Below are 24,786 nucleotides of genomic sequence, written 5' to 3'. Positions count from 1 at the left end.
AGCATGTATAACTCCCAATGCAATATAAATGATGAATTGATGGGTGCTGACGAGTTGATGGGTGCAGCACACCAACATGGCACAAGTATACATATGTAACAACCTGCACGTTATGCACATGTACCCTAGAACTTAAAGTATAATAAAAATAAAAAATAAAATAAAAAAAAAGCACTAAAGCAAATTCTAAGCAAGGAAGGCCACGTTGCTTCCGTTCAGCTGCATTTAATTATCAATCATATCATCATTACTTGCTTTCTCTTCTTTTCTCATCATGTGTCTTCTCCCCATGGAAAAAAAAATACCATTTTAAAAAATAACAAACATCCAGAGTTTTCCTACATTGCTTGACAGACCAATTTTACCCTTTTACTTTTTCACAGTCCATAGGTACAGATCCATTTTCTCTTTTTCAATTCACCTTCAAATGCATGCTGATACCAAGTATATGTAATACATCATATATTGAATATTAAGTATAAGACTTAATTTTTAATAGATGTAGTACAACTTGGAAACAAGCCACAGAATTTGCACAATCACTTCAAAAATACTTAGCTACAGATGCTGGGGACTTATTCCAACTTGGGTGCCATCACTTAAATGTATCTACAGATCTACTTTTGAGGAACTCTCCTAGAATGATTACTCATAACATGTCCTATATTCACACTGTGTTTAGGCCAAAAAAAAAAAATTCCCAGCAAAATCAACTATCATATTTGCCAAACACACCTAAGCAATAAATTTGTTTAAGCCTCATTGTACTCAGAAATTCCAATGTTACATATATACCCAAGAGAACTGAAAACATGTATCTACACAAAGAATTGCACAAGAATGTTCATAGCAGTATTATTCATAATAACCAAAAAGTGGAAAAAACCTAACTATCCATCAACTCATGAATGGATCAACAAGATGTGGTCTATCCACACAATGGAATATAATTCAGTCATACAAAGGAATGAAGTTCTGATACATACTACAACATGAACATGGATGAATCTTGAAAACATCTTGCTAAGTAAAATAAATTAGGCACAAAAGGTCACATATTGTATAATTCCATTTATATGAAATATCCACAACTGGTAGATCCACAGAGATAGAAAGTAGATTAGACGGAAACTGGGGGCAAGAAACAGTGGAGAGTGACTGCTTAATGGGCACAAGATTTCTTCTTGGGCGTGATAAAAATGTTCTAAAATTAAATGGGTGAATTATATGTTAGGTGAATTAAATCTCAATAAAGATGTTTTTTTAAAAAAATAAAGGAAATAATGGCTATAACTGTGTCTACTTAATATGGGTTCTCCTGTAGCATTTCCCTGCTTTTGTTTTTGTGAAGAACTCATTTGAGATTTGTCAGAAGGCACTGCGGAAGAAAAGCTGTTTTCTATAGCCATTACCCCATCCATAAATCCACCACCAAGTTGTCTACTCAACATCAAACACACACAAAAGTCCATACTATAGAGCCCTTTCCCCTGCATGATTCCAGTCTTCTAAATGTAAGAGGATAACACCAGAGCCTTGTCTCCCCTTCTACAGTCATTCTTCTTAGCACACAGCTATTGTAAAAAATAAGTCTAAAACCCCCAAAAGTTTGGTAAAAGTCAGAGGTTCCCATCTACGAATAGTGTATTTAATATTTTATGCCAAAAAAAATTCTGGACAAGTTTACTCCCTGAAGGACTACATTTACAATTCTTGCAATTGGGAAGAAATGTTAGCACCTTTCTCACAGACAGAATTAATCACTCCCTCTTCTTTGTTTCCAACACACTTTATAAATTTTTACAACTATTGTTTAACTTACACCAAGTAATATCTATTTATTGTAGAAAAACAAAGTATAAAAATTCAAAAGAGGATTTAAATTCATTCAGAGATATTATAATATTTTGATGTATTTTTCTGGGTTCTCTTTTTATACTACATTCATTTCAAAATTCCAAACCATTTATACATAAAGGAGATTGATTACAGAAACAACCCCTTACATTGTGGAAGAAATTTCCACTAATAGATGGAGTCTATGTCCCCATGCCGTGAATTTGGGCTGGCCTTGTAGCCTGACCAATAGAAGATAGCAGAAGTGACAGTTCATAGTTTTCAGCCTATGCCTCAAGAGGCTTGGAGCATCTTCTTCCTCTCTTACAACTCTGCTTCCACCATGAGTATAAATCTGAGCTAGCCTGCTGGAGAATGAGACCATAGGGATCAGCATGAATTATCCCCAACAACATGCTAGCTGACCGCATATGCATGAGCAAACCCAATAGAGATCCACCACACTCTTTCCACATCAACCAGACTACACAAAACTACAGACCCATGTGCAAAATTAATTGTTCATCGTCGCAGGAAACCAAGTGTTGTGGTTGTCTGTTATACAACTTTATCATGGCCATAGATAACTGGTGCAGTAGGTAATTCAATGTTGTACTTTAGGTTCTTAGAAGCTAACTCCACCTAATGAAAAACGGAGTTGTGAGGATATTGGGCAACTAATGGGATCATGGAGAGGCCCAGGACCAAGCTTCCAGAAAAATTTTCAAACCACATAATGGAGCTGACCTGGTAATTTAACTGAATTTGGCCCTCTTCAAGCTCCATATGCTATAGTTTATGTTTCCTCCCAAACCTAAACTTTACTACAACCACACTGTCACCAGATGGATGCCACTCTCATCAGAAACTCAACTTTGCTGCCACTGCTGCCTGTAAAAGCTAGAAACTTCTGCTTCTAGCCACCCTTGCTAGAAAATGGATGCCTTCATTATGCTGTTACCTAGAGAAATCTAGGAAGAATTTTCTTACAAAAATTAAATCTACCTGATTTTTAAAAATGGGCAAAGGTCTTGAACAGACCCTTCACCAAAGAGGATATAAGGATGGCCAATAAGTACATTAAAATATGGTCAGCATCATCAACTGTTAGGGAAATCAAGCAGAACCATGACAAGATACCACTCATTAAAGATACCACCTATTAAAGTGAAAAAATAGAAACTACTAACAACATCAAGTGCTGGTAAGGATGCAGAGCAACTGAAACTCTCATATATTGTTGATGGGAATGAAAACGGTACAACCACCCTGAAAAACAGTTTGATAGTTTCTCATAAAGTTAACCATACACTCACTATATGAAACAGCAATCCTACTCCTGGAATTTACTCTAGAGAAACTGAAACTCATATCTACATAAAAACTTGTAAATAAACATTTATAGCCATACTAATTGCCCTCAAACTGGAAACAAGCCAAATTTACTTTGATGGGTGAATGGAAAAACAAACTTGGACATCCATATCGTGGAACTTACTACTCAGCAATAAAAAAGAACAAAAAAGAACAAACTATTGATAATGCAACAAGTTGGATGAATCACAAAGACATTATACTGAGCAAAAGAATCTAGTCTCAAAAGGTTAATGCTGCACAATTCCATTTCTATGAAATTCTTAAACAGACAAGACTATAGTGATGGAGAACAGATCAGTGTTCTCCAGTAGGGGCAGGTTAGAAATGATAAAGCAATCATTCAAGATAGCTTTTTGGGGACACTGAAACTGTTCTGTATTCTGATTGGGGCAGTGGCTACACAAATTTATGCATGTATTAAAATCCATAGAATTATACTCCAAAAGAAAAAAAATCTTTTTTTTTGCTATCCCTTGTATTAATATGGACTACTCAATACTCCAGACATCTCATCCACAGTAGTTTCTGGGGGAAATGTTACTTCATTTCTAAAAAAGAGAAACTATAATTCAACAATATGAAGTGGCTACCAAGGTTCTCAGCAATTCATGATTGCCCAACCCCAAAGATGCTATCATAGTTTACATGGAAAATGGTTTTAAGTCATTGTCTCAGAAATTAGACAAACATACTTATTTTATTTGTCTCTAAACTTTTCAAATAAAATACTTGGGTGCTCTCCCTCTTTGGCTTTTAGAGCCAAAGAGATGACTGCAAAATTTGAATAAGGTTGTTGAAGAGTGCAAAGAAGCAGCTTGGAATTAGGAAAGAGGAGGAGAGGAGTAGGAACAAAGAAGACTTCTTTGTTCCAGTAGGTCTTCTACTGGAAAAGGATGGGCAAGGGGCTGATGACTGTAGGAAGGGTCTGTATGACAGATGAGATTTTGTCTTGATTGTAACAGGGACTTCATAACAGGAAATTGAATCATGTTGTTAATTATTATTAAATTATATTATTAATGCGTAAGGAAGAGGAAAGCATGGATTAAAACAAGCTTAACCCATCACCCAGGACAGTAGTTAGAAGGTCCAGTGTATTAGACCGTTTTCACACTGCTATAAAAAAATACCCGAGACTGGTTAATTTATAAAGGAAATAGGTTTGACTCACAGTTCCACATGGCTGGGGAGGCCTCAGGAAACCAACAATCATGGTGAAAGGCAAAGGGGAAGCAAGGACCTTCTTCACATGGTGGCAGGAAAGAGAAAAGCGAAGGAGGAACTTCCACACACTTATAAAACCATCAGATCTCTTGAAAACTCACTCACTAACATGAGAGCAGCATGGGGAAAATCACCCCCATGATCCAATCACCTCTCTCCCTGGATACATGGGGATTACAGGTCTCTCCCTCCCTTGACACATGGGGATTACAAATCAAGATGAGATGTAAATGGAGACACAGAGCCAAACCATATCACCCAGCCTGAGAGACAAGGGCCGTGCCTGGCGAAACAGGGAGAAAAGGCTAAATAGGAACATTGCCTAGAAAAAGAGACAAGTCTTGGAGGGTCATTTGAATACAGAATATAAATGCCGAGGAACAATAAGAAATGTGTTCAAGATTCCAAGGTTACAAAAATGGTTATCACAGAAGAAAACAGGAAGGTTTAGAGAAATAATTGGTTGTGGTTTGTATATTCATGTATTTACTTTTCCTTTGTTGGGGGAAAGGGTTGGTAATTATTTTAAACATTTAGAGTTTGAAGTGATGGTGGAGTCAACAAGTAGAAACATTTTGTTTGCAAATAGAAATCTGGAACTAGGGTTCGACTGGGAAGAGAAATAACAATTTTTACCTCTAAAGGATAGAAATTATAGTTGAAATAAACTAAGACATGACATAAGCCAAACAAACAAAATTGCTGAGAAAACTCATTTCTTCCATTTGACTAAAACATTTTGACAAACATGAATATCTGATTTAATCTACAAATTCCTACCATGAAAGCACATTATGAACATCTGTTTTAGTGTCACTTCATTTTAAAAGAATCTTTGTTATATTTGTCTTCCAAAATATATTTAATTAGTGAATATTGTACAAAATAATGGAATCAACTTTTGTCAATCAAGAGAAATATTTATTTTAAAATCAAACTCATAGTACATTCAAGGAATGCAGTATAAACCAGACACATTCTGCTCCTCTTTGCAAAGCACCTTCCAATACCATACTTTATTCTCTAGAGATGTTAACGTAATTGCTGAGGATGCTTGCCAGTGGTATTTTTTCCAATGGTATTTATTATAAAACAACCCTGGCAAGTGAAGGAAAACAGCACACACTGCTAATATTTTGGTAGAATTGTGTGTTTATTCTAGCACTGTTAATAAGAGAGAAGTAAGCAACCAATGAGCACAGAAGAATGCTGCTGATGTAAATGAATATGTACTCAAAGCTTAGCTCTTCCTCCCCCTTCTGAGAGGGGAATGACAAGGAGTATTTTCATCTTGGATTTCTCCCAGCCTCCCACATTAACAAACGCAGCACCCAAAGACATGCTATTGATGCCCCAGGGCAGCAATAAGGACAGACAAAGCAATAGCCTGCCAGAGAGCTTCCCATGTAATGGGAAAAAAAGGGCAGACAAATCCAAATTACAGAGAAAGAGAATCCAGCTGAAGGGCCAATGAAGTCAGTTAGTTGCTAATGAGGTCACTGTTAAAAGGTGGCTTTCTTCAGTCCCTCAGCACAGCCTTCAGTATTGCATCTTATCAACAAGCATATGGCCATGCTACCAGGCAGACAGGACAGGAGAATGTGGGCTAATTGGGTGAAAAGCGTCACCAATAATAGAAACATTGTATTTACTAATATAGATAAACAGTGACACTTGGTGTTCAAATGATGTTTTGCGTATTCTTCCCAGTATCCCATTCTAATCATGCAAAATCAGGCAAACTGAAATTGAGGGACATTCTACAAAATACCTGACCAATACTTTTCAAAACTGGCAAGCTCATGAAAAATAAATAAAGACAGATTGGAGGAGAATAAGAACCCGTGCCAGCCTGATGTAATGTGAGATTGTGCATCAATCAGGTCCTGGAGCAGGAAAAGGACATTAGTGGAAAAACTGATAAAAATCCAAGTAAGTTCTATATTTTAGTTAAAAGTATTTCAAAAGTTACAGTTAGACAGGAAAAATAAGTTCTGATGTTCTATTGTACAGTAGGGTAACTATAGGTAATAACAATAAAGTGTAAATTTCAAGATAGCTAGAAGGTATAGAATGTTATCTCCACAAATAATAAATGTCTACAGTGGTAGACACAGTAATTACCCTGATTTGATCATTCTACAGTGGTAGACACAGTAATTACCCTGATTTGATCATTCTACAATGTATACATGCATTGAAATATCACACTGTACCCCATAAATATGTACAACGGTTATGTATCAATTATAATTTTAAAGTATTAGTTAAAAATATTACCAAGATTACCCCAGTAATAAACCTGTTGCCAAAGTTTGTTTCTTAGTTTCCATGAATGTAGAGGATAAACTACACTGTATTATAATTTTTCAACTACTACATATTTTCCCTACAGTTTAAAAAACCTAAAATTGCATCTTACAATTGCTGCTTACATTTACCATAGTATTGTTGCTTTTCCTCTTCCCCCCCGAAGCACTGTAAAATTGATGTACACCTTCCTATGACAACATTTGAGAACGAATTAAAGTAATAAACAATAAACACTTCTACATGACCTCTTATAGCATGTGTACCCTGAACCAATTCATTTCACAATCTCCTACAAAGTACATACTGTTATATTCCCCTTAATTAAACAATTGAGAAAACTGAAATTCACACCTAATAAATAGAGGCACTGAGATTTGATCCTAGGCTTAAGATCATATTGTCCTACAGTTATGTTTTTGAGTAGCTAAGATTGTGGGTGACTGATTCTAAATGCTACTTCCCAGGAGCCTGTGCTACAGTTTTTGAGTTCTGCTACAACTGTGCTGGGCAGTTCTGTGCAAGCTTGGACTGACGTTGTGTGCTGCTAGTGATTCATCTCTAGTGCACACCTCATCATATGTAAGAAGCACGAGGTAGTTAAAACCCCAGAAGCAATCTTAAAAAATAGAAGACGGAAACCAACAGAGACATTCTCCAGCTTCCCATCCTTTAGCTCATGGCAGATTAAAGAAGACCACAAATTCTTTGTCACTTCTTCCATCAAGGGGTAGACTCTTTTTCCCTTGCCCTAGACTCTGGGCTGGCCCTGTGACTCACTCTGATCAAATACCATGAGACCAACATGCAGTGAAGAAGCCCAAACTAGTCAGTTGGAGAGAGAAGGACCGCATGGAGGATCACTGAGGCACCACACTTGTAAATGAAGACACCTTGAACTTTCCAGGCATCCCAGACACCAGCTGGAAGCAGCCAAGTGAGCGAGCCCAGCCAATACCATGTAGAGCCAAAGAACTACCCAGCTGAGCTGTGATCTAATTCCTGATGCACAGAATCATGCCACTAAGTTTGGGGGTGGTTTGTTATGCAGCAATAGAGAACTAAAACATGGGTAGATCATCTCGAGAGATAGTCTACACACTTTCCAGCAGTCCTGGTGGAACTTGAATCATCCCTTTTTCCACAGTTAAAACTTCCATGATACAACTTTACTTCCCCTTCTTCCCCATTTCATTATTCCTTTTTCTTCACTACTCCTTCCTGAGATTACCTCCCAAATAAACTGCTTTCACCCCAGTCCTGCCTTTGGGAAAACTCAGACTAAGAAACAGAGCTTTTGCCACTCTCATCTTTTCTTCACAAAGTTTTTAAAACTTGTCTTTTCATAAAAATAATGTATCCACATTGCTCCAATTATATATGGTAATAACCAACCTTTCATTTTTTATTATAAAGCAGTTAAAAGTTATACGCATGTACATATAGACAGAGAGAGAAATTATACCAATAGATTGTGATCTAAAACTCTGTAAGAAGTCTTTTTAAAAAGAAAAAATCAACTTTCTGCATTGTAAAAATAGTGCATAGAAACATTTAATTAATTAATTGGAAGGAATCTTTGCAAATATATTGTTAATTTTCTTCTTACCATTCAACTTTCTTTCTTTTTTTTTTTCTAAGACAGAGTCTCACTCTGTTGCCCAGGCTGGAGTGCAATGGCACGACATGGTTCACTGCAACTTGAACTCCGGGGCCTAAGCAATCCTCTTGCCTCAGCCTCCCAAGTAGCTGGGACTATAAGCACCTATCACCAAACCTGGTTAATTTTTAAATTCCTTCATAGATATGGGGTCTATCTATGTTGCCCAGGCTGGTCTCAAACTTCTGGCCTCAAGTGATCTTCCTGCCTCAGCCTGCTTTCGAGGGGATTATAGGTGTGAGTCACTGCACCTGGCCCAACCATTCAACTTTCTTATTCAATGAACTTTTTTTAAAAACTATTTTTAGATTGGGTAGATTCAGTCAATGAACGTTTATATAAGCAACATCTACCATATCTTTATATAAATTAGAAGTGATAACCTCATAAGGAGAGTAAAACACACAGTAGGATTTTAAACATTTTCTGTAAAAAGGCTATTTCTTGATGAGGAAAGGCAAACTAGACAATCAAGATCCACTGACTCTCCTGCATCTGGCTCTCCCCAGGGAGTACCAAAACAGAATATCTCAAAGAAAATGAACTATTTCACATTTTTTAAACTTGTAACTCTGAATAACTAATTTCAGCCAAAGAACCCTGAACAAAAACCTAAATATTTGATCACTTCCATAACACTATACCTATCTTTCACCATACACTTTCAGCTACATGAGAAAAAGTAATATATTTACAATTCAATCATAAATTAGAAGATTAAAATATTGCCATTGCAGCAGAACAACAATATATTTGCTGAGCTCATGCCTTGGAGTGTCTGAAGCTGGTCTGGGATTCATATCATACTTTGTGACCTTCAAGCCTGTGAATAATCTTCGTATCACCTTTCATGTTTACTTTCTCAGTATTTTGACACATTCTGACAATATAATTTATTGACAATATATTAAAACATTAGAAGCCAGATTCAACACCCCTCCTTGAGGACTTGCTGAAATACCTAGACTAACACTCTGATATGATATAAAAGCTGTACTTGTCTTTGAGCTCTTTTATAAATCATGAAATGAAGAAACCTGACTCTTTGCATCAGCAGCAGGAATCTAGAGACCATGAGTACTAATGCTAGGTTTCTTTAACTTTTTTTTTTTTTTTTTTTTTTTTTGAGACGGAGTCTCGCTCTGTCACCCAAGCTGGAGTGCACTGGCCAGATCTCAGCTCACTGCAAGCTCCGCCTCCCGGGTTCACGCCATTCTCCTGCCTCAGCCTCCCGAGTAGCTGGGACTACAGGCGCCCGCCGTTTAGGGGTACATGTACAAGTTTGTTACATAGGTAAACTTGTGTCATGGGGGTTTAGCTATACAGATTATTTCATCACCCCGGTATTAAGCCTAGTACTCATTAGTTATTTTTCCCCATCCTCTCCCACCTCCCATCCGCTGACCTCTGGTAGGCCCCAGTGTCTGTTGTTCCCTTCTTTGTGTCCATGAGTTCCCATCATTTAGCTCCCACTTATGAGAACATGGTGGTATTTGGTTTTCTGTTCCTGCGTTACTTTGCTAAGGATAATGGTCTCCAGCTCTATCCATGTTCCTGCAAAGGACATGATCTCATTCTCTTTTACGGCTGCATAGTATTCCATGGTGTATATGTACCAGATTTTCTTAATCCAGTCTATCATTGACAGTCGTTTAGGTTGATTGCATGTCTTTGCTATTGTGAATGGTGCTGCAATGAACAGGCATGTGCATGTATCTTTATAATAGAAAGACATATTCATTTGGGTATATACCCAGTAATGGGATTGCTGGGGTTGAATGGTAGTTCTGTCTTTAGGTTTCTGAATCACCCCACTGTCTTCCACAGTGGTTCAACTAATTTTCACTCCCACCAGCAGTATATAAGCATTCCTTTTTCTCCACAACCTCGCCAGCATCTGTTTTTTTTATTTTTAAATACTAGCCATTCTGACTAGTATGAGATGGTATCTCATTGTGGTTTTGATTTGCGTTTCTCTAATCATCAGTGATGTTGAGCTTTGTTTCATAGGATTGTTGGCCGCATTTATGCCTTCTTTTGAAAAGTGTCTGTTCATATCCTTTGCCCACTTTTTAACAGCATTGCTTTTTATCTTGTAAATGTGTTTAAGTTCCTTATAGATGCTGGATATTAGACCTTTGTCAGATGCATAGAAAGCAAAAATTTTCTCCTAATCTATAGGCTGTTTCCTCTGTTGATAGTTTCTTTTGCTGTACAGAAGCTCATTAGCTTAATTAGATCCTATTTGTCAATTTTTGCTTTTGTTGTCATTGGTTTTGTATTTGTCATGAAATCTTTGCCCATGCCTATGTCCTGAATGGTATTGCCTCAGTTGTCCTCCAAAGTTTTTATAGTTTTTGGTTTTACATTTCGGTCTTTAATCCATCTTAATTTTTGTATATGGTGAAAGGAAAGGGTCCAGTTGCAATCTTCTGCATATGGCTAGCCAGTTATCCCAACACTATTTACTGAATAGGGAATCCTTCAACAAACCCAACAAAAACAAGCAATGGGGAAAGGATTCCCTGCCTAAACCTAGTTTCTATAAGTGGTTTGCAAAATGTCTTTGGGGGCAATAGTTTAACTTTAGTTTAAAATATTTTCCAGTTGTAGTTGGATATATTCACAATTCTTATCTGCCAGAAAGAAAATATGACCCAAACTTTTGTGTTGATTCTCAGAAAGAAAGTTAGGTCAACTTCCTTAGCAACAATAATAATGCAGTATCGGTGATTTTCTGTAAAACCAGAGAGGCAGAATTTGTCTGTAACATGATGAAAGTTTCAGGGAGACTGGTTGTGAACACAGTTCCGTGGAGAATTTCTACGTCCATTATAATCTAAAGGCAGAACCATGAAGGTCTCTGTTTGTGGGTGATAGCTAGGCATAGACTAGGGGTGTCATAGATGGGATTTAAGCATGACACGGATGTTTGGAATAGAAGACCTTCAAGGATTTTTTCTTCCTAATATTCTGTTTGCTCATAGAATGCTAAAATCAGTCTAGAAATGCTAATGGAGGTTACGTTTAGATTTTGAGCAAAAAGAGAATCTGATTGTAGATAGGATTGTCTTAACTTAGTGCTGCTGCCTTTTTACCCTGGAAATATGTTGATGAGATGGGCCTTGAAAAGCAGTCAACTTGGTCTCAGGTAATTACCATAGTATGTGGAAATAAAAACACACCTGGCTTGAAATGAGAAGCACACTGCCATTTGCCAGTTAAAGAACAGGGCTCGACTGGGAACTTACAGTTTCCAACATTCTAAATATTGTACTAAAAAAAAGTGTCTACATGCAATGAAGTTACCATGTACTTGAATGAAGGCAGCCCCTTGGCCTGTTGGCATGTCTTGGGTTACACCAAGTCCACAATACAAGTCTGGCACAGTCCTGTGTTCCAAGTCACTAGGCCAAAATGCCTGGGCTGTCACTCCAATGCCTACCATGAAAACTATACCTTATTTAACAGCTTGCAAAATCAAGTTCCACTTGCCTTCTGCTGTTGTCTGATGCAGCTGGGCTTACTCACTGAGTTGTTGATCACCTATGCCCTCTTCGGCTGCCATGGTGGAAAGACCAAAGTTTCTGGCATACATAGTAGGTGAACGACAAGTATTTTCGACTAAATTAATTCTTTAGCTTAAGTCCTACCTTTGTTGCTTCCTAGTTGTGTGACCACATCTCTAATGTTATTTAGCCTTGCACTCCTATGCATCTTTTAGTACTTCCTAGGTGCTGGGCACTTTCCAGGTAATTATGACATGAAATCCTCACAAAAATCTGTGAGGTAGGCACTTTCATCATCCCCATTTGATAGATGAAGAAACCGAGGCACAAAAGGGGCTTAATAATTTGTTTAATGTCACAGAACAGAGTTGGGATTTAAACTTAGGCAGTGTGGTTCAGAGTCTAGCTGAACCGATTCACTTCATTTTCTCTGCAGCTAAATCTGCCTACCTCTGAATCTGAGTCTCAGTGTCCTCACCCATAAAATGAAGGTTGATACTATCACCCCACAAAGTTGTTCTAAGAACACTAAACTGGCATACATTCTACAAATACTAAATTGTTATTTTGTTTATCATCATGATCATTATCATCATCACCCATCAATAATTATTTGACTGAAATAAGTGAGCAAGAAATCACCTGGAGGTTTCATTTGATCAGAATTATACTTTGCTCAGAAAGTCCAGTGGCCCAGTCAAGGATTTCCCTGGACAAATTACTAGCTATAGCAAAGCCCTTGTTATATTAAATGCTGAGGCAGCATGGCTATTGTTGCCTAAGGCTTCTCTTTCCCCTACTCCATCTACATCTGGGCCTCAAAGTACCAACTTGCCCAATTGTTTCTCAAACTCCTGAGAGATGAAGTTATCAGTAATACAAGCTGAGAATTGATCCAATGCTTATTGACACCTCAGCTCCTATAGGTGGTATTAATTCACCTGTTTCATGAGCTGTCCACTTCTACAGAAATGAAAACATGTTATTTTCTTGGTCCATCAAGCCACATAATTCAATTCACTTCCAATTTCTCCAAGATGTGGACAGCATCTTAGGCTCAGCATTCTCCTCTTCGATCCATCAGCATATCATTCGACAGGTGGTTTCTAGAATTGCTGTTACTTCTAATGGCTCCTGAAAATCTTTGGCTTTTTAATAATTCAGGTGAGATAAGGCCAGGCAAATTTTTAAGATTGTAAGTAGTTTTTAAAACCTCTGCCTTTTCTGAAAAAGCAATCTTTTAATAGCTTCTCTGTGCTTGCTTTCAAAATGCAATAATCAGGACACAGAATTTCCACAGTAACCAATCTCAGAAAATCCCATGGCTGGCTGCTGACTCCTCCGTTGAATCTCCCAAAGCCGTTACTACCTCCCTCGTTTCATGTTGAATACATGAAGCTTCCACTGACTATATAACTGCTCTTCTACATTTATATTTATGTTTTATTGAAAAAAGATGTGGCAACAATATATTTTCTGAAAGTTATAAATATCATTTTTTAGGTAAAATTCACAGACTATATAATTCACCCTTTTAAAATATACAATTCAGTGATTTTTTTAGTATATTCACAAGATTGTGCAACCATCACCTGTATCTAATTCCAGAACATTTTCATTACCCTAAGAAGAAACCTTTACTCATTAGGTGTCACTCCACATCCCTCCCTACCAGCCTCTGACAATGAGTAATCTTTTTGTCTCTATGGATTTGCCTACTCTAGACATTTCATATAAACAGAATTATACAATATGTGGACCTTTGTGACTAGCTTCTTTCACTTAGCATGTTTTCAAAATTCATCCAAGGCATAGCATTCATCAGTACTTCTTTACTGTTGAGTAATTTTTCATTAATCACATTTTGTTTAGCCATTTATCTATCCATTGATGAATATTTAATTGTTTCTACCATTTGGCTATTATGAATAATGCTGCTATAACATTCATATACATGTTTTGGTGTGGACATACATCTTCATTTCTCTTAGGTATATACCCAGAAGTAGAATTGCTGAGCTCTGGAGTAACTGTTTTACTTTTTGAGGAATTGCCAAACTGTTTTCCATAGCTGCTGCGTCATGTTACATTCTCACCAGCAGTGTATGAGAGTTCCGATTTTTCCACATCTTGTCAACACTTGTTATTATCTATCTTTTACTATGGTCATCTTAGTGGGTATAAATGATATCTCATTGTGATTTTGATTCACGTTTCCCTAATAGCTAATGAAAACATCGTTCTTTACCAGATAACACAACTAATTTCATTTTTCACACATTACATTCCAAGGGTTTTTCTGCCATGTCATAACATAGTTGCAATCACAGTGTCACTCTCTTTATCTAAGTAATGGCTCAGAGAGGATGCAGTAAATTTTAGAACAAGACGTCATGCCCCAAAAGCATGCCTCTGGGAATCTGGGAGAACTGCTATCTGCATGTAGACTCCCTCAGTCGTGACTAGATTTTGATATGAAACACACTTTCTCTTATTCAAGCACCAGATTGGAAGAATGTGAATCTCACTATGAAAACGTGAGCTTCTGTTTCTGCAAATCTGGAATGTCATGACATGTACTAGAGTCAAGCTCATTTATTTGGAGGCACCTGACTGAGCCATAAAGTACAAATGGAGCCTTCTCAGGTAGATATGGGACCAAGTTATCAAAAGTAAAGTGAGAAGGAAGGAAACAAAATCTATGTGGGGAATCTTTACATTAAATGGTAAAATCTGTATCATTAAGGCCAAAGTCCAGCGAGACTTATTTTTCACCATCTTCCCACTCCCATAATCCATTCTAGTTGGATTTCTCTAAATTCTTGAAGCATGCTACATTCCCTTTTCAGTACAGGCCATTCCTTCTCACAGGAGCTCTGTGCCCTTTCTTTTTGTTTGGCAAATGCCTCCTCATCCAATGATTTCAGTTGAGACATCCCAGACCTGTTTAGTCCTTGTATCAGTTTCCTATCACTGCTCGAAATTACCACAAATTTTGTAGCATAAAACAACAACATATTCTCTTACAGTCCTCAAGGTCAGAAGTCTCACTGAGCTAGGATCAAGATGTCAGTAGAGCTATTTTCTTCCTGAAGGTTCTAAGAACGCATTTCTTTGCCTTTTCCAGCTTCTGGGGGCTGCTACAGCCAAGGGCTGTGGCTGCTTCCTCCATCTTCAAAGCCAGAAGTGTAGCATCTTCAAAATCTCTCTCATCACCCTACCCCTCCCTCCCTTCCTCTCTCCCTCTTTCTCTCTCTCTGCCTACTTCATCCTCACATCTCCTTATCTGACTCTGACCTTCCTGCCTCCCTCTTATAAGGATCCTTGTGATTACACTGGCCCCACCCAGATAATACATGATAATCTCGAATCTGCAGAATCCTCTTTTGTCATGTAAAGTGGCATATTCACAGGTTCTAGAGATTAGGACATGAACATCTTTGGGGGACATTGTTCTGTCTACCACAGTCCTCTCGTCAAAATGCCATAACACTCTGAAAAACTGTAGAGATTAATTGATTTGAAGTTATTGCTTTCATAAACTGGAAGCACCTTGCAGAGTCATACCTATTTGCTCCACATACATTCCTAGTGTCCATTGCATAGCTGGCATGCGATAAATATTTGATGACTATCTGTGTGAGTGGCCAGCTTGGCTTTCCTGACTAGAGTTCCTGGGAGAAGGCAGGCTGAGATGATGTTGTAAAAGGCATTGAAATGACTAGCTAAGTAGTTTGGATTTTATTCTGTACACTCTGAGACCCATCAGAGGCTTTCAATCAGGGGTTGACATGATTACAATCGTGTCTTTTGAGGATAAGACCAATATGCCAACAGGGAGAAACTGAAGGCAGGGTGACCAAGAAGAGGGTCACAGCAAATGAGGACCCAAGCTAGGCAGTGACATTGTGAATGAACAGCTGGAGAGAGATGTAAGAACTCAGACACATTCCACTTCAAATCCCTTCTAGAATGGAGCAAATGGGAAGTACACACTACAGGATTTGAAAACTTACGGAAGTAAAGGAGGAAACAAAAAAAGGGAGAGGAGTAAAGGCATTCTGACCTGGTAAACCTAGGCAAGCGGAAGAACAGCGATACCAACCAAAATAAGGAATACATAAAATGAAACATGTTCAGAGGAAATGGGAGCTGACTTGTTCTGTTTCAGACATGTAGAATTTGAGTCCATTGGACATCCATAGGCAGATATCTAGGTAGAAATCAGAAAATATATATTGGGAGCTCAATTACAAGATTCCAGCTAGGCACTGAGTGAGGAGTCTCCCCCAGAGGGATGATGGTTGAGGTCACAAAAGTAAATGAGACAATCAAGGGACAATGACCTGAAGGAAAAACACAGAACTGTAGGGTTGATCAAACACAATCCCAGAGACAGAGGAGTGGGAAGAAAGGTAAGGAGGAAACTAAGATTCTCTGTGTGTGATGGGGATAGGAGGAGCAGGGAGAGGAGATGGTGCTCTCAGTTTTGCCCAGAAGTCTAGCCAAAGGGTTCTAAGAAGATTCTTGGAACTTAGGGAACTTTGAGATAATGGTTTCAGTAAGTAATCTGGATAAAAAGTGATTGCCAAGGTTTAAGGTGCTCATCAGAGAATAAAAGTAGTCGGGGTCGCTTACTTTTTCCAGAAGCTTGGCAGTTTATATAGAGAGTCAAGAAGGATTTCAGGGTGGTTCTACCCTTGGCTCTTTGTCTGAGTTTGAGTGGCTTAAGCTTTACAGTCCCTCTCTTCAACTGCAAAGTAAGCAGTTTGGAGCTAGATGCTACCCAAGGTTCTTTCTGAGAATAAACTTTCCTCTTTCCAACCCTCAAATCTCAAAATGTTGGTGAAAACTCAATTCTAAGTCATCTGAGGGGCTATCTTCACAGTATTCTCCATTAAAATTAAAAATTGCCTTCAGAAGGAATTCTAGCAGAGAGATAGCCTGAGAGAGAGTGTGTATGTATAAAAGTTGAATAACGCTTTTTCCTAACTTAAAAAACCTTAAGGTATTATACTGATTTCAGACACAAATCCTTGTAAAACACTTTTTGTCAATTTCTTTTTGAAGCTGTCTTATTCTAATTACTTTCTCTTTGGTGACATGAGTGAGCCTCTATTTTTAAATACAATATTTCTCTCTGCTGCATTTTAAAATTTAATTCGTTTCCATCATTATATATTTACCATTAACTTCTTCCCTGTAGATATATTTAGACATCCCACATTTTTTTCATATGCTCAATACCTATTGAAAGTCATTTTTTTTGAATTTCAAAGCCTTGGTTGACATATACTAGGTAAGAAGAAGAAAATGACAAAGAGTAAAGCCACAAGCATGAGAAAATGGTACTGAAAAGCAAAACCTAGAATTCAGTTTCTTGTATACAGAGCATCTCAGCCTCAGCACTATTGACATTTTATGCAAGATAAGTATTTGTTTGTGGGGGCTGTTGTGTGTGTTGTGGGATGTTTACCAGTACCCTTGGCCTATACCCACTAGATACCAGTAGCACACTCCTGCCCCAGTTCTGGCAATAAAAAATGCTGCCAGGCATTGCCAAATTTACACTGTGGTGCAAACTTTCTCCTGGTTGAGAACCACTGGTCTTTATGATGATCTCTCTAAAATCCCCAGAGTACAGGGGCCAGATTTTAAGAATTCAAAGATAAGTAAGAGTTCTGCTTTCAAGGAGTTCAACAGTGCAAGAAAAAATTTGCTAAAACGGAGAAGTGGGAAATATAAAAGTATTACGTTTATATGCCAGCTCCCAATTGTTTATAGGATGTTTGGCATGATTTCCCCATGCCCACCTCCTCTGAGGATCTGTCCTCCACTTGTTTCATGCTTCTAACCCATGCTCCCCCAGACACCAGTTTACCTCTAAAACACATCTGATCATGTTACGCCCTCATGCTTAAAAATCACCAATCTCTCCCACTCTCTACAGCAGGGTTTCTCAGTCTTGACACTCCTAACATTGACTGCCAGATGATTATTCCTTGTGGGGCTGTGCACTGTAGGGTATTTAAAAGCACCCCTGGCCTCCCGCTAGATGCCAGTAAGAACTCCCCTGTGGAAGACAGAATAATATACACTAAAAATGCCCACGCCCCAATTCCCAAAACATGTGAATACATCATAGCAAAGGGGAATTAAGGTTTCAGGTGGAATAAAGGTCACTAATCAGCTGACCTTAAAATAATGAGATTATCCTGGATTATCCAGGTGAGCCCAATGTAATCACAAGCGTCCTGAAAACAGTGAGAGAGAAATGACCACACAAGAAGAGTCGATGAGATGCGACTTGGCTAGCTTTGAAAACGAAGGAAGGGGGCCACTGGAAAAGAAACCACAACAGATCCTAGAGCCTTCAGAAGGAATACAGTCAGGCCAACACCTTGAAGTTAGCCGAGTGAAACCTGTTGGGATTTCTGAGGTCCAGAACTGTAAGACAATAAACCTGTGTTGCTTTAAGCCACTAAGTTTGTGGTCATCACAGCAGTGATAGGAAATTAATACACCACCACTTCCAGCTGTGACATCCTAAAATGTCTTCAGACATTGCCAAATGTCCCCTGGGGACAAAGTCACCTCCAGGTTAAGAATCACTGCTCTACACAACATAGAGTCCAAACTCCTGAGATGAGCACAGTGAGACGCTTCGTAATTACCACTATCCTACCTGTTGAACACTATTATCCTGCACACAGCAAGATACACCCTCTGCTCCAGGCACACCAAACTTCACTTAGGCAACACTCGATATGCCTTCACTCTCTGCAGTTGTGATGCCCAGGGGCTCCTTGGAGAGTAATATGCTTTGACCAGTCTCTCATTTTTATCCATACCCTTAACTATCCTCCCAATAGAGGCTGGGTGTGGTGGCTCATGCCTATAATCCTAGCACTTTGGGAGGGTGAGGCGGGCAGATGGATTGAGGCCAGGAGTTCAAGACCAGCCTGGCCAACATGGTGAAACCAAGTCTCTACTGGTATACGCCTGTAGTCCCAGCTCCTGGGGAGGCTGAGGCAGGAGAATTGCTTGAACATGGGAGGTTGCACTGAGCTGAGATCGTGCCACTGCACTCTAGCCTGGGTGACAGATCAAGACTCTATCTCAAAAAAAAAAAAAAATGTATCTCAACAGGACTGATTTCTGACTTTATTAGGTCAGGCTTTTATTACATGAAAAATCATGTGGTTGCTACATATATCAAACTGCAGGTGCCCTAACCTGCTCCTCCAAACAAATTATTGCGCTTAGGGCCCTCTAAGTCTTCTTTGTTGGGAGCTGTAGCATCACCAACACCTCTGTGCCTTTCCCTGTCCACTCTTTTCTGCCTCATCAAGGCATCACTTTCCTTCTTCTCCTTAGAAATGGTAGTCATCTTTGAAGATCAAGTTTAAATGTTCTCTGCACAGTGAAGTCTTCCACGGCCCCCCAAAGCACACCTTCCCCTCTCTGTTCCCTCATTGTACTGATCTCTGTACTGTACCTATCAGTTAACTCACCTGTCCCCTCATTAGACTGTGAGCTCTTTAGCCTCTCTGCATTCCTAGTACCTACAGAAATGCTTATGCTCAAGAAATGCTTGCGCCATGTGTGAGGAAAAGTATGGATGCCAGTGACATATAGAAATCATTTTAATTATGGGTTGCAAAAGTTGGCAAACTCCAGGTTAGCTATGGACATAATCCCAGCTCTGATCCACAAGAATTAGGAGAAGCTCAGAATTGAAATGAGACTTTATTCCTTTGCCTGTGATCAGAGTCAGGGGCAGAGCTTGGCGGCTAAAAACACAAGTTGAGAAACATGTTCCAACTGTGTTACCACGTACCATTTACCCTTTGTCTCTTCCATGTTTCTATTCAATAGATGATCTACCCAGCATGTTCAGGAATCGGATTTTGTTGAAGCAATCCTGAAACACGTAGTGAAGTGAGGAAATACTAACAAGATCGTAGCTGACTTTGCCTAACACTTCCCAGGTTTAGGCCATAAAATGGTCATTTGTAAGCTTTGAATGAGCACAAGTAACAAAGCTGCAGGCATTTGTGAGAGTCTTGGGAGCAGGGGCTGTTGTATGGACAATTTAGGTTAAAAGCAGACAATATTTTGAAAGAACAAAGTGGAAATGGATGAGATCCATCAATGGCTAAACCTGAAGGTGAATTCTTAGGATTTCATATGGATTCAATGGAAGAGAAATAGAAAATTTGAACAAACTCTAAGGGGTACATGATTCCAGAGGGATCCTCGTGGTTTTGGAATCAAACGAAGGCCCCAAGCAAACTTTACGCCAGCTGTAAACACTTCTGTGGGCATGCTCTTGATGGCCAGCATGGGATACTATGTTCAACCTCACTAATGCAGCAGTTCTCAACTAGGGTGATTTTGATCCCCAGAGGATATTCAGCAGTGTCTAGAAACATTGTTTGTTGTCACACTGGTCTGGAGGAACGCTACTCATATCTAGTGGGAAGAGGACAGGGATGCTGCTCAATACCCTGCAATACCCAGGACAGCTCTGTAGCAAAGAATCATTCAGCTTCAAATGTCAATAGTGCCAAGGCTGAGAAACCCCGAGCCAGAGCAACCAGAAAAATTCAAGAACCAAATCTATATGAACCAGTTATTCCAGGGCCTCTAAGCAGCCTTGCAAGATGCTCATTGGCTGACGTTTTGATGTCATTAGTAAAGATTCTCCTTTAAGGACCAAAGACCCAGCCTTCCTGCAAGTGAAAAGGACAGGCAGTGCCCAATAGGATGCATTTTCTTGTTTTCTGAGAGGGTTCCAGGGCGTTAAACCTTTGAAAGGTAATCCAGGCCATTAAATTAGAGATCCAGGGGTTATGTTAGGATATCTTGGCCTTTATTAAACAAAACCAGGGTTGGATCTGCATGCTACAGTTCTATCCAATCACTCCATGCCCGCCTCAAGCATAAAAGAATTTCCGAAACACACACACACACACATATATTCTATGAGAAAATTTTGGCCTTTTGCTAGATGGCTACATCCTTAGTTTTAACCACCACGAAAAGGTGAAAATCATGGTAGATGAGTTTTGTGCAGACTGCCCACTGTATGGAATAGAAGCCACCCAGTATCGCTGCAGTTCAGATCCTTGTCCATGGATTATGAGATGCTAATAAGAAGATAATTTGCAACAAGTGAAATCATCTACAGCCAAATGCCTTTTGGTTATAACAGTAATGAGCAGCATCTGTATACTATATTTCAAGTATATATATGGTTGCTAAGAAAAGCAGAAATGTTCTTAATGATGCAATTAGTTTTAAGCACGAATGTTAGTGGCTAGCTAATCCAAAAATGCTGGCTTGCTTTTGTATTTCACTTTCTCTCAACTCGTACAGATTAATCTGATAATGTGTGTTCCTGAAATACAATGAGAATCCAGCCCCTCCTAAAGACCAAGAGAAATTCAACGTTTCAATTTTTGATGCTCTTTCTAATCTTGAGTTCCCTAGTTTGGAGGTAACATCTTGCCCTCTGCCTTGACTTTCCTTTCTACTGCCTATCTTTCTCAAGAAAATGGGCAGAAGACTTAGCAATATTTGTTTTTTGAAATCTGTACCCCCAACACCTAACAGCCTCAGTTACTTTGACACAATAACATTAATAATACGTGATGCTAATAATTCTGATAAATGATGCTTATTTTTCTAAGGCAGTCTATTAAAGCCAAAGTCTAACACTTATCTCACATTAACACAGCTGAGTATGATGTCAGATACTTTTTTTTTTTTTTTTTTTTTTTTGAGACGGAGTCTCGCTGTGTCGCCCAGGCTGGAGTGCAGTGGCGCGATCTCGGCTCACTGCAAGCTCCGCCTCCCGGGTTCCCGCCATTCTCCCGCCTCAGCCTCCAAGTAGCTGGGACTACAGGCGCCCGCCACCGCGCCCGGCTAGTTTTTTGTATTTTTTTTTTTTTTAGTAGAGACGGGGTTTCACCGTGTTAGCCAGGAGGGTCTTGATCTCCTGACCTCGTGATCCGCCCGCCTCGGCCTCCCAAAGTGCTGGGATTACAGGCTTGAGCCACCGCGCCCGGCCTCAGATGCTATTTTCAAACAGTTTTTCTTGGTTGTGTATTTAGCCTACATCTCCAGCAATTACATGGTATTTCATTTCATTTCTGTAATGCTAACTGTACTTTAAAATATTAATATAACTGATGGAATCTCCCTTCCCTTATGGAAATAGATCCAAGGCAATCCTATAGAGTTTGTGGACTGAAGGGGATAGGGGCTGTTCATTTTTAAAACAATTACTATGTATTCTCTGAAAGTGTGTTATTTTCAAAATGCCCATCAGTGACAGTTTCCCAATAGGTCAATTCACTATTCTTAACTGGACAACAAACATTTTAAGGGTATCAGACAGCTCCCTCTGAGTCCCCTATCTATTGTTGATTCTTCACTAAACTACTAATTGTTCTAAATGGAATTTAGGCATCAGCATATTTCCATGATCTTTCACACCCCTACACAGAGATTTTCTTCTTCTCCTAGGTTAAACTAATACTCAGTACCATAGACTTCTGAAATTGCCCCTTTAGGGAAAGAAAAGGTGAAAGCTAGATAATGCTTTCTCCCCCCTGCCACCTAAACACACACACACTCATACAGTCAATGACACCCTCCAAAATAATGTTTCTGAATTATCTATAGAACAAGATGGCAGACATATTTCAAAATATATTTCATCCAATCGTTACAAACAGCTTAGCAACAGATCATTTGAGTTGGGAAAAATATCAACATTGGGTGAAGGGATAAGGTGACCCTTTGAAATTGCCTGCAGCACAAACAGAAAACGAAAACACCATCTCTTTCACCAGCTCCCACGACTGCTCCAAAGTAGAGCCAACAAGTCCTGCAAGACACACACGCGGGTGGCCACTATGGACGTCCCATTTCCAGGCACCATTTAGCAAGCAGAAGAGGAAAACCCACACCACGGAAACCCTTTAGTGGGTGCCTCGCTCTGTAAATGTAATTGAATTAAAGGCGGTCCCCTGGAACTGCCTGGGGGGGACTCCGCCTTGGGCCGTGGGACACGCAGCGCTGGTCCCTACCTCAGATTTCCACACGACGTAGGGGTGCCCGTGACTGTCGGGTGGGGACTGGAACTTCCTCTGCTGGAGCCACCTCCTAGGAGAAGTGAAGATGCCATTGGGGCCTCCCCCGGAGGAACAGAGGATACTCGAAGCACTTCGGCTACTGGTTGGCCCGACCAGGACAGAAGGCAGGTCCCAGGCCATGCTCTTCTTGAGGCCGCCACGACCCAGGGTAACCTCATAGTCAAAGTGAAAGCTGCCGGATGGTGACTTCTCCTGAGGGGTGCTGGGTGTGGAGAAGGATGAGCAAAGCGGTCCAGGAGGCGGTAGCCGGGTGGCCCTAGGGGGCGGACCCCGGGGAGAGGACGCCAAGCGAGGGCCAAGACCCTCGGATGGGAGTGACGGGGTATAGAGGCGGCCCGCCGTGGCTCCCCGCGCACTGCCCTCCGCGCCCGCCTCGCCACCCCCGCAGCCGCCGATCAGGGCCGGGTCCAGGCTGCGGGTCTGGCGCAGTTTCCTCTTGGAGAAGCCCTTGGCCGAGGCCGCACTACTTGAAGCGGGCGAGGAACAAGAGAAGACGCTGTGGAGCAGGCTCTGCGCGGACATCTCGGCGGTGCTGCACCTGAGGACCACCTCCTCTTCCCTCCCTGGACGCTGGTCGCTTTGGGACGGGAACGGAAAGGGACTCGGGCAGAGGTGGCAGGCGGGGCTGGCCCGGGTTTGCCCAGGACGGTGGAGAGCAAAGCCCAGCTCACGCGCCGCCGGTGCGCTCCAAGTGCCCCGGCGGCGGCAGGAGCAGCAGATCCATCACCAGCCTTCTAGGAAAATGGGTCTGGGGACCTCCTGCAGCCGCTAGAACCTTCCTCCGGAGCCCAAGACGCAAAGAGGGTCAGGAAGAAGAGGAGGAAGGTCAGGCGCTCGCTGGGTTCCCAGTTCCAGCCTGCCAGCGCCACTCCCCCTTCCCAGCTGAGGCAGGAGACTCAGCGCTCCTGCTCTCTGGCTCTGGATGGCTTCTAAAACTCCAGCAAGCTCCTCCTTGCGGCCCGAGGACAGTCCCGAGGGCCAGGGAGGAGGCCGCCTGGGCGTGAGCCCAGGGCGCGTCCACCGCGCTCCCGGCGCCGCGAGAACTTCCTCCTGCTCCTGAGTCGGGCGCCTGAGCTGCGCCTCCTGCACTCTCTCCTGCCCCGGCGCCCGAGGTTGCGCGCCTGGCCTCGGCTGGGCAACTGCTCCTACTCTTCCGACTGGAGAGGCTCAAGGGTGGTTTCAAGCTCAAGGTTCTCGCGGGGTCTCTGTCTTGCTGCGGTGTGGGGACACCGAGCGTGCTGCGCCCGGGACCTCCAAAGGCTGCGTGCCCACGGTAGGAGAGAATTCCCGGCTGCGCTCAGCGCTCTCGGTGGAGGAGGGAGCTCAGGAGAGAGCTCCAAGGCCGGGTGTGCGTGTTCCGCCGCAGGGGAACACGAAATTCGCAGCCCAGCCTTGGGCCCAGGGCAGACGCGGAGATGTCCCCGCACGCTCACTCTAGAGGCAGCGAGAAGGGGGCGGCCAGGACAAGTAGAGCTGGAGGAATGCCGCGGCTGGAGCTGGGGCGGAGCCAGAAGCAGGAGAAAGCGGAACGTGAAAAGAGTTTGCCAGGAGCCAAACCTGCAAGCGGCGAGGAGAGAAGGCGGCTCGCCACTAATACCGGGTCCCCTGGAGAGAAAGTCGTGAGGACGGAAGTGCGGACCTTTTCCCCCGTCTCCCCACCCCCAGATCAAGGGTCGCGCCAGCTCCACTCACGTTTCTGGAAAGG

General features: G+C 41.1%; 1 protein-coding gene across 1 annotated transcript in view; it reads right to left on the bottom strand.

Annotated features, from left to right (window-relative positions):
- The window catches only part of ARHGAP6 (Rho GTPase activating protein 6), a 531,128-nt gene extending 507,160 nt beyond the window's left edge, over positions 1-23,968 (bottom strand). Inside the window, exon 1 of the mRNA XM_033200854.1 lies at positions 23,016-23,968. Within this exon, the coding sequence (XP_033056745.1) occupies positions 23,016-23,603 (588 nt within the window). The 5' untranslated portion in view covers positions 23,604-23,968. The remainder of the gene's footprint in view (positions 1-23,015) is intronic.
- Positions 23,969-24,786: the final 818 nt, after the last annotated feature.

This window comes from Trachypithecus francoisi, unplaced genomic scaffold (assembly GCF_009764315.1).
Source record: "Trachypithecus francoisi isolate TF-2019V2 unplaced genomic scaffold, Tfra_2.0 Lachesis_group6, whole genome shotgun sequence".
NCBI lineage: Eukaryota > Metazoa > Chordata > Mammalia > Primates > Cercopithecidae > Trachypithecus > Trachypithecus francoisi.
This window is presented reverse-complemented; position numbering and strand designations above follow the sequence as displayed.